At 44.5% G+C, this 21579-nt stretch overlaps 2 protein-coding genes across 4 annotated transcripts; one reads left to right on the plus strand and one right to left on the minus strand.

Annotated features, from left to right (window-relative positions):
- Window positions 1-545: 545 nt before the first annotated feature.
- Window positions 546-9360, minus strand: LOC135399233 (uncharacterized). Of its 3 annotated transcripts, none has more exons than XM_064631031.1 (10): window positions 9263-9360; window positions 8199-8372; window positions 7757-8063; window positions 6951-7156; window positions 5747-5903; window positions 5611-5649; window positions 4024-4188; window positions 3369-3469; window positions 1501-1583; window positions 546-1433 (listed from the first exon to the last, which is right to left on the minus strand). In XM_064631031.1, exons 3-7 carry the CDS (start codon window positions 7764-7766, stop codon window positions 4076-4078), a joined length of 525 nt encoding a protein of 174 aa, XP_064487101.1. In that variant the 5' UTR covers window positions 7767-8063; window positions 8199-8372; window positions 9263-9360; the 3' UTR covers window positions 546-1433; window positions 1501-1583; window positions 3369-3469; window positions 4024-4075. The 3 variants fall into 3 exon arrangements, with proteins under 3 accessions (XP_064487101.1, XP_064487102.1, XP_064487103.1); XM_064631032.1 differs by having other exon boundaries at window positions 9267-9347; XM_064631033.1 differs by lacking the exons at window positions 546-1433; window positions 1501-1583 and adding an exon at window positions 1606-3138.
- A 5-nt stretch (window positions 9361-9365) lies between these two features.
- LOC135399232 (rab GDP dissociation inhibitor beta-like) lies at window positions 9366-20366 on the plus strand. Its single transcript, XM_064631030.1, has 9 exons — window positions 9366-9536; window positions 11331-11538; window positions 12668-12802; window positions 12870-13068; window positions 14455-14755; window positions 17018-17120; window positions 17197-17341; window positions 17429-17483; window positions 19096-20366. Exons 1-9 carry the CDS (start codon window positions 9492-9494, stop codon window positions 19234-19236), a joined length of 1332 nt encoding a protein of 443 aa, XP_064487100.1. The 5' UTR covers window positions 9366-9491; the 3' UTR covers window positions 19237-20366.
- The last annotated feature ends 1213 nt before the right edge of the window (window positions 20367-21579 follow it).

Genomic DNA, 21579 nt, shown 5'->3' on the forward strand with positions numbered 1-21579 from the left:
GCACGCACAAGACACCCTTTTTTCTACACCCAATTATTGTTATTATTAGTAGTAATAATAATAATTCAAACTCAAGCTCAACCCGGATTTGACTTGTTAAAGGAGCAATGAAATAACGTTTAGGATCAATGGAAGTTCGTTGCACGTGTTCTTATCATTCTGCAATAGACCTCTACCAGCGAAACATCATCATGACTTTGGTAGACGGACTGAAACCGAAACAAATCGGAAGTGGAGGGTTGGGTTCCACGAATGGGCACTCGTTCACTGCCTCCTGTTGAAGGAAAAGTAGGACCGAAGGTTGCGCCCATTTCAGGGACCATCGTAATCATATCGGCTTACTGCAGCAATCGACGCGGACAAGGAGTTAGAACATAAAAGGGGACAAACCACCTGCAGACTCTCAACTAAGTGAAGTTTATTCAAACAGGAAGTATTTATTGAAAAAACATTGCACGTCATCATAGGGCATATTAGAACCCAGTTCACGTCATCAAGCTCACGGACTCACCACGTAGTAGCCTAGAAGGTGTTGCGGTCATACTCCTGACCTTGAGGGTTCATCAAGGTTCAACAAATTACGTACACCGTCAAGAAATTCCTTTTCCTGGTTAGTGAGTGATAAGGAAGGTGAGCTGACACATTTCTCATCAAACATGTGGATGGCAAAGGCCTCCGTTATTTCACGCACAGTTTGGTCTCTGTGTGTTGATAGCACTGAAGCCTGGTGCAACATAGGTGTACAGGGTCGGCCACACTTAAAAGTATCGCGGGAGCGCATGACCTGCAAGTACGCCAGCGCCACGTAACGGATGATCCTGGGTTTGAGACCTCGCGCCTAGCGAACGTTCGCCACCTCCCGATTGGGTCAGTCATTGCTCTCGTAACACTGTCCGGCGGGGAGACACAGCAAGGGGGACTCTCGCATGCATCCTGCATGAGAAGCTGTCAGGCAAACTTCGCGCAACCCTGGAGAGCAAAGGATGTAAGTGACGTCAGACCGCTTGCAGGGGGTGTGTCTGCTGATCGTTCGACTGTTTTTATTGTTATTTTTATTTTATTTTTATTTTTTGCGCGTGAACTGCGCCCGCGTTGAATGCAATATGGGAGAAATAAGATATATTACAGATAATAACCCTCCTTGACAAAGGTTCTCCACTAAGAAGTATTATTTGGGAATCTCTTCATGGACAAGAACTGACATAGTGAAAGACACCTAAAAAGTACAATGTCCACACAAACGACGCAACGACCTATTAGAAGATTAATAGCTTGATAAGGTATCGTGTCGTATTTATATAATCATGGAATAGGGCACGTTCCATAGAACTTCATGACGGTTCGCCCGTACTGAAGTCATCATACGAGGTGACGTCCAGTGGTGAGGTGCCTTCATCTTCCGTTGTCGTCAGATGGCGGAGATTCAATTCAATCTGTAATATTCAGAAAATACGAATATATATAGTACAGAAATACTATGTTATGTACGTGCAGCCTTACTAGGTTCCGATGCTTAGTAGAAACCGCCGCCACCGACGTCGTAGTTTTGTTAATTGTGCTGGGCGCTAATGTACGTCCCACTGCTGCGTAGAATCAAAGGGTTTCATGTAACGACATAATTTTCGGCGAAATAGGGTAAAGGTGGGGCAAGATGAGACACAGGGCAAGATGAGGCACTTTTTTGCTCGACGCAGACCGCCTGTCTCAGAGACGCGTTGCTCCATGCGCTTGAAACTTTACTCATACGTTGCCCTCCATGTCCGCTTTATATTGCACGTGAGAATTATCCGGATTGGTATTTGCGTTGAAAAAAAAACGCAAAAAGGGCGCAATTTTCTGTAGCCCTTTTTCTTGTCAGCTGTGCAGCAGCGTGTCGCAGGTTTATTCTGTCAACCAGATCCTGTTTCTTTATTTATTCATCTAGATATATCATCATGTAGGCGGTGGGCTTAAGGGGGCTTAGTAGGTGCTAAAATTGCAAAAACTAATTTGTATAATTCATTACCACGGCGTGTGTCATCTTGCCCCGAGAGCTGTCTAGAGCCCCGAGAGCTGTCTCATCTTGCCCCGAGGGTTGGGGCAAGATGAGACAAACTGCATTTTTTTAAATTTCTTGTTCTGTTGTTTATTTTAGAACCGGTTACGTCCCTTCTGATTTACAGATCAGAAGCTCTCGACCTCTAAGGATGTACCTATGAGTAGTTTTTTTTTCTTTTTGAAAAACACGAAAAATAAGAATTCCATATTCAATTGCAAATTTCTGACTCATCTTGCACACCCTTACCCTACTTTTTCATTGTTTGCTATTGCGATCAGTGAGAAAAAAGAAAAGCATAGAGCAATGAATAGGCGGAACTGCGTCCTTCGTATCGTAAACTGCAGAGGTTGAACGAACAATTAAGACAGACACAACATTGAAGCTTCACTTTGGGAAAGGTGAACTCGCCGAACTGCCTCACGTGTGGAAGTTGAGAAAACTAGACACGCAATAATTAACTGCTCCAGATATAGCGGTCAACGTAATGACCTCAGCCTAACCTAGACCACCTTGGAAAGACTGGACCACCACAGTCCTCTAGACTTAGTGAAGCTCATCGCAGGACAGCGTGCGGCAGCTGATAATCACATTCCTTGTGGACATTGTAGCGCCTCTAACTTATTAGATGTATTAACTTTTATATTTTAGTGTTTTGAAGTAGCGGGCTCCTATGTCTTGTAGGAGCCTTCATCTTCAGATGCTCATTAGCTACAATTCTAATCTAATCTAAGCTAAGCTTCACTAACGCTCAAGCAATGATCTGAAAGAGAGCAGTCGACGAAAAAGTCGAAGAGTGCAGGTGGCGGCAGAATCTATACCTCTCTCGACTGCTGGTCAGGTGTGGTTTCGAGTCTTGCCATGGGCACTCACTGACTTTCGTATCATGAAACTTATGGCCATTGAATGCAGGTTCAAGTTGACACGTGACACACTAGGTGGCGCTACGCGCATGTTCAACAGTCGCTGGTTTCTACGATCATTAACATTGCCAGTCTACACTGAAACACCGACTTTCTCGCACCAATCCCTGTTCTGTATCTGTTTTCTCTGTCCTTCCATTTCTCGCACCCCCATCTTTGTGTACTTACTTGAGGTGGATACTGCAACGAAACGAAGCGTACCAGTTAACTTGACCAAGCACTGTGTTAACGCGCTATTAAAACTATTACCATTGTTTTTCACTACACGAGACTGTTGCAGACAATGTTCTATGCCTTATGAAATTTCGGTAGGAGGAGAAACTTCTAACGGTCACTTAGCACTAAAAAAAAAAGAAATCGTTGTTCACGAAAATCTAGCGTTGCTATCATTGCTGTGAAGTGACTCTTACCGAACGTTAACTTTGCCATGACAAGTGCGATCGTAATTGTGAGCATGCCGAAGCATAGAGTTCCCAGAACGATAGCCAGAGCCTTAATAGCCTGAGTAGCCCTGAAACGAACGTACAGTCGTAAAGAACCCTGACAAATAGAACTCTCCCTGTTTGTAAACAAATGACGTCATAGTGTTCCACAGTGCCACCAATTTGGTAGAGTTGAACTGCGCTGGAAGATATAGGGGCGAACAAAGTCGCGCCCGAAAGCCAGGATTCTTGAGGGGATTACGAGGGTCCCTGAAAGGGACGCAACCTTCGGTCCTACTTTTCTTTCAATAGTAGGCAGCGAACAAGTGCCCAGTCGTGGGACCCAGCCCTCCCCTTCCGATTAGTTTCGGTTTCAGTCTGCATACCAACGTCATGATGACGTCTTTCGGGTAGAGGTCTATTCGGCTATATCCAGTTGACCCAAGTCAGACAACCAAGTCTTCAGTGGTGCAGCAGCGCTTGAGAGGGTGCTTTAAAAGCGCCACATAACTCGTGTTCTTGTCAGACACAGATCACGCCAAGGAATGGCACTCAGACGGGCAGAAGTATACTGGACAAGGATGTGGGGCCGTACATTACAGTTTAGCATTGTTTTTACACTTTGTGATTGCCATTGACTTACCCTTCATCCTCTTCAGGACACCAGACATTTGAGATGAGGAAGAACGGTATTGTCAGGTGAGCCAAGTTAGGGTCCATAGCAGGAATCTGAATTTGTACGCACCGGGTTCAAGTGTCATCGGCGTCCCTGGTACGGCTCCTGGGGATCCCAGCTCTTCAGGGTCCCCTGTGGATACATGCATTTAATCAGAGTGCGCTACCGTTACTCGCTACTTTTTCAAAAGGTAACGCGTTACGTTATTCGTTACATGTTGCGGTAGTAGGTAACTCGTTACTAACACCTTTACTTCTGATAAGTAATGCCATTACTTTTGCATTACTTCACCAGGAATCCTTATAATGTGCACCACATTTTGGTTGAGTCACATAAGGACATTCCGCAAATCAATACAAGCAATGTTAGGCACACACAAAGGTCACATGAATACAACTTCCAGGTAGGACTTATTTCAGCGCAGAAGTAGATGGTGATCAAAATTTCGATTTGTGAGCTTCGCCCGTTTGGCTGAGAGGACGTCTGTCGCCATGATGTGACCTTTTATCTCACACAGTACAAACCCAAGCAGCGAATTCCTAGGTACTTTGTCACTTGTTCAAGGGGTGCACGCTACCACCATGCACACCTCTCCAAGTATTCCGAAACTATGCGTTGGGGGCTCCAGGGATTTCCCCCCTGCATTTTTGCAACACCCCCCAGAAATTTCTCAGGTGACCCCACCCAGCTCGGCCACCAACACGTTCTGGCAGAGGGCCCGGCGCCGCGAATTACGTCCTGTACTGTCAAACTTTGACTGTAGGACCACAGTCATGCAGATGATCGTGCCATGCATTTGTCCAACCTGTGTGCTAGGTATTCATTGAGCTTCGTGAGACAAGGTGCTAGTCTTTTTTCTTTGTCGGTCGTGTGATTATGCATCTTAATGTTGAAATGCCGTTCATAATGAATCTGTATTCTAATGAACTGTGTTCAAACGTAATAACATATACAAATAAAACGGGAAAGCTGTGCAGAGATGTCACCATTGTGCCATGATTCTTTCCGTGTCTAAGAAAAATTCTTTGCTGTAGAACCTTCACCAAGCATACCACCCCCCACCCCCCTTGAAAGCTCGGCACCCCTCCAGCAGTGAATTTCTGGGGAAATCACTGCTGGAGGCTCCCGTAGAGATGTATGTAACCGAAACCGGCAAGCGAACGGTGATGTCACTGGAGTGGCCCCCCAATCTCGGCTTCACTTCTCAGAGCAGTAGGGCTCCTCCTCTCTTTCCTTCCTCCATGCTGTAACGTCATTTGCTTACAAACAGGGAGAGGTCTATAGGAGGCAGCGAACGAGTGTCCATTCGTGGAACCCAGCCCTCCCCTTCCGATTTGTTTCGGTTTCAGTCCGTCTACCAACGTCATGACGACGTTTCTCGGGTAGAGGTCTATTTAAAATCAACGCCATATTCTGTTATCACATCCACTTGAAGTCAAAGGCGACCACGAAAAGTTTCCAATTGACTTCCTATATAGACATAACTTTGGTAACGTTTTCTAGAGGCGTAAGAATAGAAAGAAAACCATAGCGTCCGTTGTCTATAGTACATACCTGCAACACGCTGACCGGTTGGACTGTAGTATGCCGGCACTAGAAAAATATAGGTGTATATATATACATATATATGCTATAAAGTGTATTATATTTTAGCAATAAGCACGAAGCGTGACTATGAAAATATACGAACTCGATCTTCGATATTCCTCCAGTGTTATTTGGGGGAATGGTCCTTGAGCAGTAGTGCCAGGAGGCGGACCGTAGTGCCATCCTTGCCATCCTCGAAGACTGCTGGATCGTCTTCGGTCTACGCGGGGGGGATAGGATGCCGCCACCTGGGGACCAAGCTGTAGGAGCATCCGATTGATTGATTGTTTGATTTGGAGTGATTTAGTGACTATGAAGTTTGACGTGGTTACCAAAGAACGCCTGTCCGTTGTGGTGTCGATGGTACACTCTCAGAAAAAAGGGTGGAGCAGTTACACCTTTTAGGAGGTAATAGTTGTCGTATATGTTGTGCCTAAAACGTTGCAAAGTTCTACCTGCTACCTGGTTGAAGTCGTTCCAACAGATCAGCGCAAATCCCAAAACAAATTTTAGTTGAAGTTATCTTCGTTGTACGCAATGTGCTCAATGTCCGCTCCACTGTCAATGCTGGGAAAGCAACACTCCCTGAAAGTGAATTGCTTCTGTGGCTGTAATAACAGCTCTTACACACATTTTTGAGCTGTACCTGCAAAGGGGTGGTAACAGGCAAGGTTACCGCACTTTTACACTCTTTCGTCAGACGCCTATATAGCTGTAGTATAGAGGCTATCGAGTCGTTCGTTTCCAGTCGCTCTCCCCTCTGAGCGCCACCCTCCCACTCCTCCACTTATAGACGTGACGTTACGCCGCTTAAAATTCATTTATCTCTCTATAAGCACTTTACGGACGAAAAATTAGCCATGTAGATTGTCGACGGATGCCGAAAATAATGGTAACGGTTTTACAGATGGGTTTCCAGCACGACCTACTATAGATTACTAGATTATAACGACCGTGTCATAAGCGGAAACCCGTATGAGGAGTCCGTCCGCACGATCCGCTAGGAGCGCTACACATCGGTCCTCGAGATCCACGTCATGATTGGACGACGGAAATTTGAATTTGGAACACGCAGAAGTGAACGTACGACTACCGTAGCAGACGACAGCAACAGCTCCTATGAAAACACGCAGAATGACGATAATCAACTTTAGAAAGCTTGTACAAAAATACTAAGGTATGCTGAAGTACAAAGTATTGCAAAAATTGAGGACGCTATAACCGGGCCGATGAGCAGCGCCACCGCTAGCTTCCAAATGCGGCGCTGCGACCATCCTTTTAACTAAGCAACTATAAGCACTGCTGACCTGTTGAGCGTACGTTGGTGTGTACTGTGGAGCCTCGTTGTACCAAGGTCCTGTCTGGTACTGTGGGTATCCTGCGTTCACTTCTCTGACCGGACCCTGCATCCCGTAGCCTGCATAGTAGCTTGGGTCCATAGCATACTGGGAAGGCTGTTGGGCATAGCCCGTGTTGGGCGTCACGTAGTCGTATGCAGGAGGGTAATAGTTGTCTAAAGGTATACATACGAAATGTTAGGATCAACCTCCATTTCGCTCCCCATACAGAGTGTTAGGTTACGAAAATTTTCAGCTGTCCTAATGGCGTTCACATGCCTAAGGTAGATGTAAGAGATTCTACGCATTAGACTGTGAGGCACGTTGAACTCTTGGAACATCCTGTTTTTGTTATTGAAGCACATGAAGCACACACACAAGTCCTCCTGATGGGGGTCTATATATTCGAATCTGGGTGTAAAAAACAAAACAAAACAAAACAAGTATTTGTATTTGAACTCGGCCATTGCTAATGAAGGGCCAATATACCTCATAGGTCGCAGTAACAAAAAGGGGCTCGACGTCGCTCTCCAATTCAGTCTCAAAGACGCGTAAGGGCAATATATCATGCGATAAGTTTTTCAAAACGGATATGCGCCTCGTTGAGGTAAGGTAAACGATACTGGGTTGCGGGAAAGCAACGCATGATGACCTTACACTATGGGGTAATATACGCAATTCAGAGTGGGCGCAATCCATCGGGATCTTTCCCCCCACATCTGTATCATCAGTTAACATTTATGCGGTCTAATACTGTAACAGCTATTTCATCTTACAGTTCTGCATGATGGAAAATAGAATGTGCAACGGGTCGGAACAGAAAGGCCTTCGTAGAACGTTCTTCTTCTTCTTCCTCTCACTCCTTGGCCTTTATGTATAGTTCACCACACTTGATCCACCAGAGCACGACCACCGATCTTCTTCTTCTTCTTCCTCCTCCAGGGATCTTCTTTCCTTCCTCCGTCTCTTCCTCGCACTCTTTTCCCCTTCGCTCTTTCTGCATCAGTTGCTTCTTGTATACTTCTTGTTCCCAGAGATGGTTGACACCATAACGTTTCTATGTCTGCAACATTGTCTTGCGACCTAAGGCCAAGGATTATCAAATTTATTTGTTAATATCTGGTTAGCATCACCACTTTTTCTCCCCCCCCCCCCCGATCAAATAAGGCACTCGTCGGCAAAGACAACCATATAGTATATACAGAAGGACGGCGTAACTTTTCCTCGTGTAGTAGCTGCAACGCAACGAGATTTCCAACCAGTTTTCCTTCACCCGTCAGCCGCCTGTCAACAATAGTCTGATCCACCTCCTTTTCGTGTGCTGGTCTTGGGTGAACGTCCCTTGTGAAAGAAGGCGGTACAGCAGTTTGACACCTCCGTGACTGCATTTTCCTAACAAAGAGGGCCACGATACGTTGCGTACGTTATTAAGAGCATACAAATATACACGTAATCCGAAAAAGAAAGCCGTCAAACACAAAATTTAATGCCATTAGTTATAACGAAGTAAATAAAATGAATAGAAGACCGCTTCAGGGTACTGCGATGCAGCAGAGACAGCCTTAATCAAGAACACAGCTGATATCCTTAGGCCATTGCAGTGCGATGTAATTTATGGAAGCTATAAATATTTCCAGCATGCTGAACAAGGCAGTAAGAAGGTATACCACATTGAGAGGACAGCAGACACAGGTCAGTGCCTCAGCACGGGTGACGTGCGTCATATTTTCCTTTTTTTCGGGGAGTTTGTAAAATATCAGAACGCGTGTGACACGCGCGCATACGAAGCCAAGTTTTCTGCAGACTATTTGAACTCCAACGCATCACAAAAGCAGGTAAGTCTTGCTCATTTTTTGTGTGCACAAATTGCAGCACCGGCAGCACCCGTCCGGCAGACACAAGAGGTACGCATCCGAGTGGCGCGACTGGAACGACTGGAACCTCAGCTGGCTCCAGACAGGTGGCCCAGATCGATTAGAGAGGGACCAGATTTCGATAACTGCCGGGTGCCTGAATATTTACGGCGGTGCAACGCAAATAAAGTTATATTATTGTTCTTCGTTTATTTCTCGTCCATAGTATAGAAAGCTTCATGTTGTGCGTAGCAACGCGAAGTTTTCGCGCACCATATGTTTCCTGCACAAGTCGACTAACAACCCAGCGTGTTCACCCGCATGACGTCACGCTCCGATACGGCTTAGATAAACAGCAAGTTTCGTACTCAATAAGGAGTTCCAAAAGGCAATAGAAGTGCATAAAACATGTCGAATACAAATACGTACATACGTTACAAATAGAAGGAGTGTCGAGTCGTGGTATTCATTCTCGCAGGCAGCGATGCCAACGTAAATGGGAAACTATTTTTCTCGTCGGAGGACTACATTCGGCGTAGTGGTTGGTTGTTCGACTGCCCACCTCCCTCGGTTGGCTTTTCGGAGGTTGTCGGTCTGTCTTCTCCGGTAAACAATTTGTTAGCAGTGTGTCCATCTAGTATTATCATTGTTATTCGTCATGGATGAAGAGTACGACGCAATTGTGCTAGGCACAGGCTTGAAAGTGAGTAGAATAACCCTGAAAGTGCTGCATCGGGTGTGGTTTTTTCCTAACAAGTAGCCGGTGCTTCTAGGCCTAGATCCCTTCAACTTGTCACACTGTCTTGTCATAACATTTCTGCGTGGATATGATACGCATACTTTTCTCGGGATATGCAAGCCAGAGAAAATGAACATGAACATCGATGCCTAGCTTGCAGATTGCTTTTTAAAACGATCAAACTGTGCAACGAGCACGACGGCGCTGCGTTTGCTGGCATTATTCTAGTGCGATTAAAGTTTTGCATTATTTTAACGTAAATCATGGGCAGTGTTCATAATATGAACCGGAGTAAACACATGTACACTCATACATGTCAGCGCTGCGTCACGTAGTATTAATCAAAAACACGTATGGTCATGTTATAGGCCTAGCATACTCCCCCGAAATTGGCCCCCTATCCTCTTCATGAAGTATTGAATGCGTTTCGTGAAACATCAAGCTATCTGTTTTGCTAGAATACAATCGTTATATTGTTTGTCGCGTGGAGTATATATTGCTATCGTGGTGGAAATAAGCAGGATGAATCGCTGTCCTGTAATCCGTGTGGGCGTTTTTTTTTTTTTTTTCTTCACTACCACTACCAGAAATGCTTGCTTACTCCTCTTATTTATAGGCATTATCATCCGGTGAATATTTCTGCAGAGTGATATCGTTCGATAATCGCAGTTGCACCTTCCTACTGATTAAATGACTTGCACCTGTCAACGGCAAGATATGACGGCAGCCCGTTATGAGCCCAGAGTGACCTGTGAACGATAAAGAGGGAAACGAAAAAAACATACAAAAATAGGAAAGCAGGCTGCCTCGTTTCCACACCATTAGCTCGACAATTCTCTCGTTGTGACCAGTTTTTTATTTTGCTTCCTTCTAGCAAGAATGCAAAATGCTAGCGTTCCACATTTCTCTGCCTTTTTGCAAAAGCGCCCAAGTACTGTACTTCATAAAAAGCCTGCTTTCTTTGCGTCTTTCGGTTTTGTATTGCGAAAAATTGCTACAGAAGCTCTCCAGTCATCGTCACCATAAAAATAAAGTTGTTGTTTGCTAGAGTCTGTAAATGTTGCAAAAAATGTTCCGTGCAGTTAGCATTGAATTCATTCAGCAGTCATAGTTTCCTAAAACCTTTTCTCCCTGCCCCCCCTCCCCCTGTTGCATTTGAATGGCATATAATTTGTCATCTATCCCTACTATATCCCTGTTAAAAGCTGCTGTTCCTACTGTGTCTGCTTCATGTTCATTTCGTGCGAAGTGATGACACAGCCTATCATCTGCAATTACTGTGCTAGCACCACCTGCTACTCTAGCAAGGTCTAAAAGGTAATATGATGCAAAGTTGGATGTGTATAATCCACACTGCAATCTATAATTGAACTAAGTCAGTATTAATAAATCTCATGATTTTCATGTTGCATTTTTTGCAAGTGTATCATCTGAAAGACATTGCTGCAGACCTCGAGGGTTGTCGGGACTTCGGTTTTCCCAACCTGTGCTGCACTTCTAACTTTGAAGTGGGCTAGATGCTCTCTCAAACTTTTGTGATGCATGGTTGTAACATATGCGGTGTGAAGTTCCTAGAATCTAGGTACTCCATCTTATATAATCTTATATAACACTACGCAGTCAAACCAAAGAAGGCATGTAGCACATATAAGATGATGCATACATCCTGAAGGAACTAGGGCGCAGATGTTTTTGGTGGGTTTTAAAGCACACTTTACCTACACCGAAAGATGTGTCAGTCTGATATGTTTTATCCAGGAATGTATTCTGAGTGGGATGTTGAGCGTGAGCGGCAAGAAGGTGCTGCACATGGACCGGAACAAGTACTACGGTGGCGAGAGTGCCTCCATTACGCCATTGGAGGAGCTCTTCACCAAGTTTTCCTTGCCAGCTGCTCAGCTTGACGAGTATGGCCGCTCGCGTGACTGGAATATTGACCTCATACCAAAGTTCCTTATGGCAAATGGTAAGCGCTCTGCTTCATGCATTGGTTGTCAAAATGTGCAGCGTTAATGATTCATATCTACTTGTCGCATACTGCCTTATGCCTAACTGGGCCCCAAAAATGTGAGAAATATGCAGTAAAAATTCTGACTATACGTAATGTTTTTTTCTTATTCTTTGTATGAAAGGAATGCATCAAATTCGACGCTTTGAGCATTTTCTTGTGGATCACGTGGTAAAGTAAGGCCAATTTCGTTCAGGGACTAACAAAACAAAGAAGATTTGCATAGCTTATATAAATTGTGCTTTGCTTTTGGCACTGTACCGCAATGCGGATTAAAATACAAATCGCAGCTGTCTTCGTTACAGTAAAGTCAAAATGCTGCCCATTGGCCATATGCACGCGGCAAATTCACCCCGAGGTGAGGCGAGGGTGCGAGCCTTGTGCAGACCTGTAGGTCTCTGTAGGCCTAGAACATTTGTGAGTTCTGAACTTAGCACTGTTTTGATGCTGACTCTATGCATCTTGAGGCAGAAACCTGCAGAAACATAGAAAATATTTGATTTGAACCAAACATTTGTGAAAAAGGACCAGCTTTCCAAAAACCGACAACATTTTTCATTGAGAAAGGGAGGCCACGTGGCCATCTGAAAATATGGAAAAATATGCTTTATGTGTTATTTCTTGAAAAATATGCTGTGGCATGTCAAACAGGTATTTATATGCGCTATAGAACCGTTCAAATGGGTCCCAAACCAAATCCAAGGGTGTCTTTTTAATTGTCCACGTACTAATCCACGTCAATCGAGGAAAAAAAGCATGCATTTTTATGAAAGTCCGCGCTTTGTTTATGTCATACACAGAGAGGTAACGATAGATATTTCTGTCTAGTATAGCCGAAAGTGTAAGTTTCAAAATATACTTACATTCAAAGTATCTATAGAATCTCCTTAGAACCTGTTTACCCAAATATACTCACAAGCACTGCTCCAACAAAGCGATCAGGACTTTATGCATGACTGATTTGCCAAAGCACGCCTGAATTTCTGCACTCCCGTACTTCAGCAAAAGACACTTGGACTTAGGTTCCTCCCCACGTTGCGATTTGCCATGACAATAACCCGTGCTTATTCCCTGTTCATACATACAGGCCAGTTGGTCAAGCTGTTGATTCACACTGGCGTGACGCGATATCTGGAGTTCAAGTCCGTCGAAGGGAGCTACGTCTACAAGGCCGGGAAGATCTACAAGGTTCCCGCGGACGAAAAGGAAGCCCTTGGCTCTAGTAAGCTACTTCCTTGTCGCACGCTAAGTTCGTGTCTAAGTGTCCCATGTCTCGTGTACTTCACCAGGCTTAATGGGCATGTTTGAGAAGAGACGCTTCCGCAACTTCCTGGTGTTTGTGCAAGAATACAGCTTTGATGACCCACGAACGTGGAAGGACGCCGACCCCAACGTGGTAACAGCTCAGCAGCTGTACGAGAAGTTTGGACTCGAAAAGGACACTGCCGACTTTACTGGACACGCCCTGGCTTTGTACAGGGACGACGAGTAAGTGTTCCATTTCTGGGAAAGCTTTGCTCTTCTCCTGCGGTACATTTGTAATGTTGTTGATCACCTGGTGATCATTTTTGCGTGCTACCATCACTACCCAGGTTCTGTCTCTAACCGATACCATGGCTAGGTATGCTGCCTGTCGTTAACATGTAAAGCATTCACAGGGAATCTTTGAACGCTACCACATGAAGAATTAAGACCACAGACCACGTACTGTGGCGATGCTCACGGTCAAAGTTGTCTCACGATGTAAAACCAAGGATGATCATAATCAAGTGTTCAGCTTGTGGTTTCTTCAGGAAACGTTAGCACACTCAGTGCCACTACAGTGCACTTTCGATAGGCAATACAGTGCTCTGGAATATTGCGTTATTTGTTGGTACTATTGCAGGTGATTGCTTTCAGACTTCCTGTAGCTCCGAACCAAAATACAAAAGTGCTATGCGCAGTGGTACTTCTAAGTATTGCTCGAGCTGACATGTGTTGTCGCGATCGATAAGTTCTGTTTTGACTTAGAAAAATTCCCTGCACTGTGAAGCTCTTTAGATGTCGTTTCATTGTCAAATATTTGAGCAAAAGCTGGAGTCCTCTTGTGTTGCACTGTGAAATAGAGCACACACGAGGCCACCGAAATATTGGATTGGTCTCAGTGTGACACAAATTTGAACCGAAAATTTGCCAAACTTAGCTTGTAGAAACTAGAACTGCCAGATGTGCATGGCCGTAACAGTAGGTGATCGACGACTCGAACATGAAAGAATTGATGTTCTGAGGCTGGAACAACATAGAAGGGACAAATATACATACAAGGCCTCAATGCCTCAAGGACTCGAACATGTTCGAGATATTTGAGAAAATACCATTCTGCCCGGCTATATAGAATAGCTTGGATATTAACGCAGCAATAACGTTGTTCCTTCGTTAGTTTCCGTATATAGTCATTTTTCCTGCAATTCGTGCAACCAGCAGCCCCCGTGGCATAGTGGTTAGGATGATCGCTTCTCACACCGAGACTGGGAGGTGGCACGGGTTCAAATCCCGAATGAGGTTTTCCCTGGGTTTTCCGAAGACTTTCCAGACGTGTCGGCGCAGTTCCCCCTGAAGTCTGCCAAGGATGCACACTAACCCCCCCTGTCCCCCACTCCTTCCTGCTGTCCTCTCTCCATCTGTCCACCTCTGTATGCCGCTCATAGCCACAGTTGCTTCACGGCACTAAAGTGGAACTAAAAACTAAAAAAAAAAAATTCATGCAGCTGAACGACACATTTCAGGGTCTAATACTGTTCTCATTGTACGGGTCTTTCTTCATCAAAGAGTTTGTGTACTGTTATCTCTGCTCCAGTCTTCTGAAACGTTACTGTGCCTCTGATTCATTTCCAGCTATTTGACAAAGCCCTGTGCTGAGCTCATCAAGAGAGTAAAACTCTACAGTGACTCACTAGCTCGGTACGGAAAGTCACCATACCTGTACCCTCTCTATGGCCTGGGTGAACTGCCTCAGGGCTTTGCACGACTCAGTGCCATCTACGGAGGCACCTACATGCTGGACAAGCCCATCGACGAGATTGTGATGGAGAACGGCCGTGTGGTGGGGGTACGCTCCGGCGGTGAGACGGCGCGTTGCAAGCAGGTCTACTGTGATCCTTCCTATGTGCCCGGCCAAGTTGAGAAAGTAGGACAGGTGAGCCCACGTTGCAACAGAGGGGAGTAACAAACACGATTGTGCCGTACATGCCATGTGCTCTTCGGGAGTCCTACCCGAGCAGCACAGCATCTTGGCCCAATATTGGGAAAAATGGCCCAATATTTGCACCAACATTGCAGTATTGGTCCAATATTGGGCCAAGATGTTGTGCTGCTTGGGTAACATGTTAAAATTCATGAAATGTTCATTTGTAAAGGTTTCTTATGAAAAATGTTGGGTGTACAGCGTGATTTGTTCTTTCTGAATCACACTGCGGTAATGTGTAACTTTGGTGTACTTTGTCTGTGCATATTTTCTATAGCACTGTTCTGTTCTGACATGGTGTAGAGATAGTCATACATATTTGCTATATCGAAGGTGTACCTTATTTGATTAATGTTATGCATGTGTATGCAATCATATCAAAAGTACATAAATGATGCAGTTTGTTTGAGGTTTGGCACCACTTTGAGGCACTGCATTTCCTGTGCTAATATGAGGTCTGTCAGGAGTATGGTGCCATGCTGTCAGGCAGAGCAGAACATCCAGTTATTGTACTAATACGGTGGTTTGCTCCTGAAATATCTCGTTGGGCTAGAGAGAGGCGCTGGTGGCATTCCCGAAGCATTGACGCCTTGGACGGTGTACATGAGGACACAGCAGTTATTACCTAGACATTACCTAGTCAGGTTGTCCTCAAGAAGCGCACTTGATCATCAAAGCAGCCCCAGCTATCGCTACTGGCTACATTCCTTAGAGGCGGAACATCGTGATGAATAAAACATCCTGGAACTTGCAATGCCAAGCTTGCCAAAGTGCGAAGTCAGCAGTCAGTACAAGCAATGTGCTTTCTGCATGGCAGCTCATGTTAGTCTGAGATGGGAGACTCCCTGTTTATTTATCTTCCACCCGAAAATTAGCTTTTACACCTGTTACACCAATGTTTTTAATTAGATTTTTATACAAATTTTTTTATTGAAGCTATTAGAGCAGCATAGGTACCGCTTTTGCGGGGGTTTATACGGGGTCGTTCCTGTGAAGGGAGTGTGTAACTACATATGGCTTTACCTTAGATTCGTGAACTCTATCTAATTAGGGGTTTCTAGCAAAAATGAGGCAATAGAATGGAGACAGTTCATGTCGTATATCAGCCTCTGCATCTTACAGTGCAAATGCACAAAAACCGTGCACATCAGAAACACGGAGAGGCTGCTGTTGGGACCAACTGCTTTGAGAACCAGATAAGCTGCTGACGGTGAAGGTCACTTGCTTCTGAGGCATGCAGTTTTGGTTTTGGCCGTTTGCATAGCAAAATTCGGCAAACAGGCATTTCGACACACATTCCCGTTCCAGGAGTTTTATGAGGATTGTCTCACATTCTGCTATCTCAATCTTGCCTGAAAGCTTACATCTAAATTGTTAATTCTTGTTGTTAATTCGTCATCTAGTAGTTGCATACTCCCTTTGACAGGGTGTCTGCTTGACAGTGTAACTCAACTGCAAAAACAATATCTATAGTGCTCTCACAGCTCTTTTATCAAAAAAAACCTAATACGTAGTAAAAAAATACTCCATTATAATCTTATAGACCAATGTTTGCAGGTCATGACTCCCAAACAGGTCATGAGCCTTTTTCTGGGGGTCATGGTCCAAGCAGACATGCGACATGCCTTGAGCCACACAGACCAACATATTGACTTGTTTGTATCAAGATAGCAAATACGTCCTCATTAATATACACGATTAAATCAATCCTTGTTAAAAAAAACATTAATAAGCATTTTTGGTAGCTCTCTCTGTGGTTAGTATCTTTTAAATAAATTGCAATGTAAATGTATATGTGTCGTTGAAAAATAAATTTTTGGAAGGCTTATAAAGGCGAGGGTCATGGTAGGTTTGGCACTACTCAAAGGGGTCACGTGCTAGAAAAGTTTGAGAAACATTGTTATAGACCAATCCTGTTTTGTGGCTCCCAAAATTAGTTTATCCCCCGGTTTCTGAAATCAGAAGGGTCTAGTTATGAGAGATTATGATCAACCGGAACATTATTATGCTAGTGTATACTAATGCTTAGCTCTGATGTGTGACTTTATTGAAAAGGTGGGTATGGGGGGATGACTTGGTTGTTCCTTGGCTTTGATGCACCAAACAGTTGTGAATGGAGTTTGAACGTGCTTAGGAGTAACTGTGTTTATGTTCAAGCACACTCGGGGTGTTCGTGCACAGGTCACATGCAAGCATTTTCTCCACATATTACAGGTGGTGCGTTGCATATGCCTGCTGGACCACCCAATTCCAAACACAAAGGACTCTCTTTCCTGCCAGATTATCATTCCACAGAAGCAGGTGAACCGAAAGTCAGGTGAGAGCAATGCAAGGGAAAGGTCATGAATGAAGGTCATTGTAATGATGCTCATTTGTGTCTCGTATGTTGTCAGACATCTACGTTTCGTTGGTGTCGTACACACACCAAGTTGCAGCCAGAGGATGGTTCATTGCCATGGTGAGCACTACAGTGGAGTCTGACAACCCCGAACTAGAAATCAAGCCCGGCCTTGAGCTGCTGGGGACGATTAAACAAAAGTAAGCGTTGCTGCCTTCTGGCTCCTGAATGATGAATGGTCTGTTGTCGTCGTTGCAGTGACATAATTGTCTTTGTGTGCCTTTCAGGTTTGTAAGCGTGAGTGATGTGTTCAGGCCCACTGATCTGGGAAAAGACAGTCAGGTACGTAGACTGTTCAGTTACTGTGTGTGTCGTTTGTTCGTGTCCCTTCCTTTGCGCTGGCCACTGTCTTTCACGATACCTCACACGAAGTAGCCCGGAGAAACACGTGTCCGCTAAAGAGTGTTGCAAGGGCCCCCTAGCCCACGCAATGGTCAATGGCCACTTATGCTTGACACTGGGCTGGTATGTTCTTACTTCTAGCTTCCCCTCTGCGCTGCCCTTAAAGTCCAAGGCAGAAAGGCACTTTTTCTTATACAAATTCCCCTCTAACAAAATTCAAGAGACCGCAAAAAAAAATCGTTGTGAAGGCAACTTCGTTAAACAGAATTTGCAACAATTTCGCATCGTACGAACTCCCCTAAATGTGCACCCAACAGAAACCATAATGTTGTGGTTGCAATTTGTATCCGAAGCTAAACATTCGCACAGCAGTGGAAAATATCCCTTGCGTCAATACGATCTCGCTAGGCTACCCAACGAGATTGCTCACAAAGGGGATACTGGAACATTAGGTACGCTTGAAAGTAGCCCCTGTTTGTGAGCCTCATTGCTGATTGTGTCGCTACCTTTAGTCCTATATACATTGTATGCCAGTACAGCCATTGTTAGGGCCCTTCGTTTTCCGCGATTCCGCGAAATTTCGCGGTGTTCGGAATTAATTGCGGAATCCTTAGTTTGGCACAGAGTTTCACGGAATCCTTTATTTTTAAGGGTGTGTAGAAATTAGGGTTCTCAAATTCGAGTCGAATATCAATCACTCGAAGTATCCGATTCGCGAATTGAAATACCCAATATTCTGGTTTCCGGATAATTTGACTATTCGCCGAATACGAACGACGCCTCCCGAAAGTGGGCTTCACCTGATGCTTCCCTGCATGAGGTGAAGCCGCCCCTACAAAATTGAAGCCTGCCTTACAAAATTGTTTATGCTGCAGGACAAAACAGACAGATTGTAGTTTAGCTTTGGATAACATTAGCCCAAGTTTATCGTGTATACTTCACCTGAGGAAGGGGCAGCGTCCCTCCCTTGTGCAGTTTAGCGGTAGCAGTGGCGGATTTTGATTTGATATCTGGGAGGTTGCCTTCAAGAAGTTAAGACCTTTAAATAATGGCTACAGTCCAAGAACAAAAAGGGGTGCACTAAAAATGTAACTTCCCCAGGGCATGTATTATAAACTCCTTCCTATAAAGTTCCGATGAAGTCTGTAGATGCTGAAGGATCTTTCAGCAGGTATAAAATGATTTCAGGCGACAGACCGCATCAGATGAGAACGCAAGATATCATGTATGTAATGCTGAGCCACAACAGTGCTTTGAATCTGTAATTTTATAACATAATTTTTGTTCCCCTCATTATCCAAGAAAATAAAGTGTCTCCCATTTCACGGGAGTCCGTTGACTGCTCGCCGCGGAAAATCGCGGAATTTACGAGTCACTGCCGCGGAGTTTTGAATTTGCCGCAGCAGAAAACAGAGGGCCTTAGCCATTGTATAGCATTGTATAGATCGTATGCCAGTTGAGCATTTTTGTAGAAATCCTCATGCAGGGATGTGTTGCAGTTTACTGAAGTGCAAATAACATCTTGTTCAGCGTAGATTCCTACTCTCCGCAGATTTTCATCTCCCAGTCGTACGACGCCACGACACACTTTGAGACGACCTGCCTCGACGTCCTGGACACCTTCCGCCGCGGCACAGGGGAGGACTTTGACTTCTCCAAGGTCAAACATGACCTGGGTGACGAGCAGGAGTAACTGCATCTTTTTTTTTTTTAAGTGATCCCCCTATTGTTTTTGTTCCCAGTCTACCTTATGTTCCCTCTTCCTGGTCAACTTAGTAAAGCAAAAAAGCAAAAAAAAAGACACCAAGCCGAAGAGCAAACAGAACAGCAGACCAGCACAAACGCTTCGAAAAATAGTGAAGAAAGAAAGGGCCCGTCGTCGTGCGCGTCGATCGGGCCTCCCCACACTCTAATGTGCTTTTGTTCAACCTATCGCTGTGCTAATGTCAACGTGCGATCTGCGTCCCACTGCCTACATTTTTTGTTTTTTATTTATTTTTATTACGAACACTTCACTACTACTGCAAAATGCCAAGGTGGATGAGGCTGCAGCACGCCCGGTCTTTTCTTCTCAGAGAAGCGGTACTCTCATTGCGATGGGCTGCACACTGCAGAGTGCCTCGTTTATTGCGGGTGGGATGGGTTCGGAGGCTTTCTAAATTAAAGATTCAGAAAAATAAAATGGCAGTGTGGGTAGTGCAGTGTAGTTTTTTTTTTTTTTTTTGTGAAGGTGCAAGGATTCCTTTTTCTTTTTTTTACACTCTTTTGAGAACGTCGAATATTTTTAAGTGTATCTACAAGGAGTGACACAATAGATGGGGGTTAGTGAAGCACCGAGCATTGCTTCTTGCTTCATTCCTAGCTACAGGGGGGGTCGGGGTTTTGGGATGGGTTGCGGGGAACCGATCACCAAAGTATGTGGAAGAGGTTGATTGCTTTGTTTTTCCCTCTGGAAGAAAGTAAAATTTAATCACATTCCTCCGTTATGGCTAAATGTGGCAGTATTACCTAGTTTCGGACAATGTACATATGAGCCCTCTCGTTGCAAAAAGAAATGGCATTCAGTTCACGAAACACCCGTACCATTCGGCTAACGTTCCGCGGGTGACTCGTGCTGAGCGACAGTTTAGTTCCGAGTAGCTGACCTGTTTGGATTAAATTTTCCGAGCTCACGATATTTGTCAAAGTGTGATAACCAGTGTTTCCTTTGAGGGCCGAATGCAACATGACATACCTGTCATTGTGGTTTTGTATGTTGTGTAGAACACTATCAGGGCTGCTTGGGGATATGCAATTATGCGCAAATAAAGTATGAATATCGGACGATTTGTTTCGTGTGATTCGGGATAGAAGGCTGTAGAGATATGTCTTAGTATTGAGCCTGAAGTTTTCAGGAAATTTGGGGGGGGGGGAACCTGGTAAATAAATCTCTAAATTCATACGAATTCGGTGAGAAATAGGGCCCAGTTACTCTAACTATACCGGTTTGGTACAAACGGGTGATGTAACTGCATTTGCTGCCAAACAAGTAAATCTTGTAAACAAGTAAAAATCTTGTTTCACCCTAAAGAGGCAACCTTCATTTCGGGGAAGAATCTGTTTAAACCCTAAACCTTCAGGCTCTAGTCATAGATGTGCCTCCAAGTACTCTATGTTGTGCACATAATTATAACCAGCAACCAGGACGGTGGTGCTGGAAAAATCCTCAGATTGCTAAGGATTGGATATTTGTTTAGGTTGAACTCTGCCACTGGATGTTCTGGCTTGCTAGCTAGACTGGTTTTAAGGGCGCAATTCATCTGAGCTCCCATCGTGTATAATGAATAAACGTCTAACTTCTTTCAGGAGCATGAACAAATTTGCTCCCGGAATGTGCCAGGTACTATATCGTTTCTCCAGAAATTAGTTATCCATAAGGAAACCAGTGGAGGGGTCTGGATAACCAGGCAAACGTGTGTTAAATAATTAACAATACTGTACCAAACACATTCTCAAGTTAGTACTGCCCTAGGCGGGAGCAGGCCTGAGAACGGCTCTGGCTGTAATCAGAGGACCAGCATAAGGTGTAAGCTTTGTAAGTACCCTTCAACCAGATACTGAATTTACATAAAATGAAGTTTTGGGAAAACACTATCTCAGGTGCACCATGGGGGCAAATCTGTCAGTTACCTGGTGTCCAGAGAAACTAAATACAACAACACAGGACAGTTGAAATTTAAGTTTCACAGTGTGATGAATAACATGGACATAGGGTTCGGAATCTCGAGCAGTTTTTGCAATCCCAGGATTTCTGCATGTGGATCTCGAGGGGATTTGGATTTTTGTGAAACTGCCCCCATCTTGTGCATCTATGCTATTGCAAATAGAATACAGTATGTGCCACCTATCTATTATATGCATTTTGCTATTGCTACTCTTTTTATTCTTCCACAGTAACCGTTGTGTTCTGGTCTGGAGTAGCAGAGTCTTGTTTTCTGGAAAAGCAGTCTCCATTTCTTTTTTTTTCATTTTCAAGTAAACCTATAGTACATGAAGA

The sequence above is a fragment of the Ornithodoros turicata genome, chromosome 6 (assembly GCF_037126465.1).
Source record: "Ornithodoros turicata isolate Travis chromosome 6, ASM3712646v1, whole genome shotgun sequence".
In the NCBI taxonomy this organism is placed as follows: domain Eukaryota; kingdom Metazoa; phylum Arthropoda; class Arachnida; order Ixodida; family Argasidae; genus Ornithodoros; species Ornithodoros turicata.